Raw genomic sequence first — 5,000 nt, forward strand, 5'->3', positions numbered from 1 at the left:
TTTTGAAGAGCTTATTCAAGCACTGGAAAAGAACCCAACAGAAACGCTTGGTCACGGTCTTCAGCAAATGATGGAAATAGCATTTGAAAAACTCGACAGGCCTCTGAAGGATGCACTAGTTTGTCTGTCGGTGTTTGTTCAATCTTTTGACAAAAAAGCAGCCGTAGCAATGATTGTGGATAATTGTGGTAACTATCTGACGAAACTGAAGCAAAGGTGCCTGATTCAAAAACAGGGTCATCGATACCTTATTCACTTACTCATTAGAGACTATGCCAGGCAGGTGGGAAAAAGAGATGACTTTGCTGATATTTTGGCCTATGGCCAACAGAGATTTGTCGAGCACTTCCTGTCGCTTCTAAAGCCCAATTCCGACAAATTCTGGGGCAAAGACACTTGCAAAGAATCATTTGACTTGTTCAATGAAGAAAGAATCAATCTTGAGTCGACTCTTGAAGAGATTCGTGGGAAGAAAATCAGAAACTGCAGGGAACTGGATTTCGTTGTTGATAACTGCCAACAGTTGGCTTCCTACCTTGAATTCTGTGTTCCCTTCCAGCTTTATCGTGGTTTTCTAGATGGTCTTCTACATTTTGCCACAAGGCAAGGAAAAGTAACAAATCAGGTCGAGATATTGCTTCTTCTTCATCACGAGTCAAGGGAGCATGGGAATACTAGTGAAGAATTTGTTTGCCGAGCCATTAAATTGCACGATGAACATCCTAAGCTTTTTAAGAAGGCGTCTCAGGTTTTTTATCTGAGTCATTATGGCAGACATATCTCACAGGACTGTGGTCGAAGAAAAGCACAACCTATTCTAAAAGAGGCGATCAGCATATTTGAGGAAGAAGACCTTGGTAGCACCTTTGATAAGGGCAGAATTCTTGTAGAGCTGGGACATGGTGAGAAATTTTTAGAAAGGCACGAAGAGCCTCGTAAATACTACGAGGAAGCATTGAGTTTTCGTCAGGAACATTATGGACAGCATCTCTGGACTGCTTTCGCCCACAAGGACCTCGCAGATTTCTGTTTGCTTCAGAAAAAGTTGGAAGAGGCTAAACATCACTACCACAAAGCTATTAGCATTCTGAAGGCGGTTGAAGTATTGGATCAGAAAGAATCGATTCCTGTCTTCGAGAATTTTGGAATATGCCATCAAAAGAGTCAAAACTTTGACGAGTCTCGAAGAATGTTTGAGAAAGGGATTGAAATTGCTGATTCCACCATCGAGGGAAACCACGAATGTAAGGTGGAGATTAAGACTCGCTTGGCACTGCTTCTGGACGAAGGATTTCCCTTAGAAATTGCAACAGCAGGCAAAATTTGCGAAGAAGTTCTCAAGATGGGCGAAGACCTTGAAATGCAACAATGGCCCGAAAAGAAAGAGCTTCAAAAGCTCTGCAGAGAGATCCAAGTTGTACCAAGCCCTCCATAGCATATATTTTTTTCTAAAAACCTTTCCTGAAACTTTGTTGTGGTAGTTTCTCTGCCGCCTTGTATCAAACATGTGCTTCAGGGATTCTTACTTAAGGGGCCTTTTTTTTTGCGTGTAGTGTTACCAATTACACGCCCCTACTCAATATGGAACTTACCGTTCATCCAGAAATTACTCAAAGCTTTGTGACACAAAAATGTCTGTTGAGCATACATAATTTAAGTTAAAAACAACAGGGATTACACTTTGAAAAACTGTTAGGCTAAACAGAGCATGGAATCCGGAATCTATTGTATGGAATCCAGAATCCACACATTTCAATGGAATACATGATTTATTTCGGTGGAACCCGTGAGTTTGGAATCCAGAATCCACCAGCTGGAATCTGGAATCCGAGAGCCACCTGGATTCCTTTACACAGGGCGAGAGTGGGGCACATCTAGACGAACTGGTACACTGCCCCTTAATTAGTAAATAAGTATAATTATTATGAGTACATAAAAAAAGATAAAGACGAAAACAAAGTAAAGTAAAAAAAAGTAAAGTAACCATATTTGACGTCGATAACTCGTAACAGTAATTCAACTGACAAACCTGAGGTCGACGGTGCGCTCATTTTACTCCCCCCTCCCCATCAGTGCTCCGTTTTACGGGTATTTAAAGCTACTTAGCTACACGGGAAGGAAAGAAGTCGAAACAAGGATGCGAGATCCGGGAATCCAACTCAGGACCTCTTGCACGAAGACCGCGAAGGTCTTGAAAGGAAAGAAGCAACTACTTAAATCAATTAAAAACATTCATTAGTATTGAGCAAAATGGTGATAAAGTGCATTTTAAACACTTTTTTCGTTGGCCTTATATTTTATGGATTGGGGAATATCATTCCAAAAGAATTTACCGATAATTGTTGGACAAAATAACGTCTAGTTTGTTCGAAATGAAGTTATGGCTAATTATTTTATTTGTAGATGAACTTGGCTGTGTTATAATCATGCAGCTCAGGTACTAATGAAATATGAAATATGAGAAATTTTTCATTGTTTAAGCAATCATATTAAAAGAAAATAGGTGTTAAGTTTTACAATATCAAGATTAATATAAAACAAATTTCTCCTTTTCCCAAATTTAGAAAAAAAAAATGAAGAGTTCGATGATCACTGATTATAACAGTATTATTGATCATTAAGTTATACATACTGTATATGTTATTTCTTTAGTGGTTAGGTAGTTAGTAGCAGTTAGTCCACGAAGTAATACTTTTGATATTAAATTGTTGTTTCACCGCTGTATTCTTTAGGTAAATTTTAAATTATTTTTCTTTGGGTCACCTACTCGATTAGTTCCCTGAACTGTTAGGGTGTCCCAAACTTTCGCACAATTGCTGTATTTTAGGAATCTGTGATTACGTTGTTTTTAGATGTTGTAATTGTCGTAACATTAATTTTCTGTGTGAGTTAAAATAAAAATTGACTTGACTTGAGGAAATTTCAACAAACCTCAAGATGCATAGTGAGGAGTAAACTAAACGTTACTAATAAGCGTGAGGTGTGTTGATAAGGTATTACGAAAACATTTGTGATTACTGTTCCGATCTACCATTGTTGGTACGCCCTTCCCGATTTGTGCTGGGCAGTTTTTGACCATTTTCTCGGTTTCGGTTTCATTTCGCGGAATCGTGAGCAATTCAATTGCATACTGCCCAAAATGGAGAGAAGTTCTTTGCATTTTGTGGGGAGCAATTGAGCGCCTTATTGGATTTCAGGCCAGTTTGGCTAGCAAACTTTGTCTTTTGGAACCTCGAGGTTGCCCGAAAGAAAGAAACTGTGAGTTTTAGTGTCTTGACTGAGTAGCTGACAGTTGGGCGTGCGCCACTTATCCCCAGCAAACGCGCTGGGATGAGTGACGAAATCCACTCGTTCCGACTATTTTTTCTCGCGGCTCCCGTGATATGCATTTGAATACTACTCTCGAAGACACTCACGCGTGTTTTTTCATCGAGACAACTACAATGCAGGTCATAATTGTTGAGACACTTCGCACGTTTACGAACAATTTTCCCCTCCCCCCGCACCAATGTTGAGTTTAGATGGGCCGGGAAACCACTTTCGTGCAGTGGCGCCCAGCATTGCCTGAACATTGGAAAGTGAGGTAGTTCGGTAAATGCATCAAACATTATTTCAAGCTGTTAGAATTCTGAGATTGCTTGAAATGGATACCTTAGTCAGTTCTTGTACTTCTTTCAGAAGTGTCCCAAGGACTTTTGACCTGCCGCATTATAAGAGTAATTGTCGTTTGGGAAATGTCTTTCTCTGGGAATTAATTCAAACTGTACTTTAATGCTACAAAATCCTTTGTTCCGGAAAACTGCGGAAGGACCCAAAAAATCCGCATCCTAGACAGGACTTGAACCTACAACCTCCCTAACACCGGTAGAATGCTCTGTCCGTTGAGCTAACTAGAACTCCTACATGTTTCAAATGTAACTATTAAGGTGTGCTAGTGGGAAGGATGGAAACATCTTATTTTGTTGGCGCATGCCTTTGTAGAGCTCCGCTGACCAGCGGGACGCATTGTCCATTCAGGACCTCTTCAGGACCTAGATAAAACGATCAAGCTACCCAGGTGTTCGAGTATCTTAAATTAAAGGTAGAGCATCCGATTAGTATTACGAACTGGTTAGGTTCGAATCCTGACTCGGATTAGTCAGTTTCCCAGATCTTTCCCACGCACGCATCGCATGTCACGCTATTTTACTCAAAATTCAAAACACTAAAGGAAGTCTTTGCATCAATGAAGACCAAGAAATAATGCTGTAGTTTTGTTGCCAATGACCATTGAAGTGCACTGAAGCTGTTCTTTGTTGTTTGCAGCCAAGGATGGAGGGGATGGAAATGAATTTAAAACTTGAAAAAATTGGCCAGTTTTTTCAAGTTTGGAGACGTCCTCTGAAAAGTTAAATACGAATAGCTCTTTGTGCCATATTATATTTCGTATCATCTCAGTGAGTTGACAGGAATGTTATACGCGTGAGCTATAGAAATAATTTAAAATTTTGACCCAGCTTTGATCCAAAAACATCAAATTAATTACACCCGTTGTTTCGCTTGAAAAGGGTGGTTGCTGAAAAATGAGGAAAGACGCTTAGAAAACTACTGACAATGTCGACCTGTAACGCACTGTTACCTTATTTTAATTTCTACAGTTGTCTCCCGATAAGTGCTATCAATGAAAAAAAAAATGAGTTAGATAAGCGGTTTCACCATTACCGTCAACATACGGGTCGATTTCAATGGGATCGTCACAGTTCCGCCGTTCGGGTATTTCCGCTCGTAAATAGGGAAGTCTGTAGGAGAGTGACATCCGCCATGTACAATCTTCTCTCCAGTGCTGACGAACGTCGAGGGTAGGATGTTATGGCGATTCAAGCGTGAATCAATAGCCACGTATACTATCACGGGTATGTTCACGTCAAACTTAACAGTGGTCTCGTCATTGGGGCCACGGAGATGCGTCAGGCCGTAGTACTTCGGGGGGATATCAACCATTTCATAGCATTTCCGGTTTG

At 40.3% G+C, this 5,000-nt stretch overlaps 1 protein-coding gene and 1 pseudogene across 2 annotated transcripts in view; one reads left to right on the forward strand and one right to left on the reverse strand.

Annotated features, from left to right (window-relative positions):
• The window catches only part of LOC137982220 (uncharacterized), a 21,043-nt gene extending 18,173 nt beyond the window's left edge, over positions 1–2,870 (forward strand). Inside the window, exon 5 of one of the 2 annotated variants that reach the window (XM_068829295.1) lies at positions 1–2,870. This exon is cut by the window's left edge and continues 736 nt beyond it. In XM_068829295.1, the coding sequence (XP_068685396.1) occupies positions 1–1,435 (1,435 nt within the window). In that variant the 3' untranslated portion in view covers positions 1,436–2,870. The other variant, XM_068829296.1, reaches the window with a different exon arrangement.
• Positions 2,871–4,677: 1,807 nt separating this feature from the next.
• LOC137983539 (uncharacterized) overlaps positions 4,678–5,000 on the reverse strand; it is an 824-nt pseudogene continuing 501 nt past the window's right edge.

Source organism: Montipora foliosa, chromosome 13, assembly GCF_036669935.1.
Source record: "Montipora foliosa isolate CH-2021 chromosome 13, ASM3666993v2, whole genome shotgun sequence".
NCBI lineage: Eukaryota > Metazoa > Cnidaria > Anthozoa > Scleractinia > Acroporidae > Montipora > Montipora foliosa.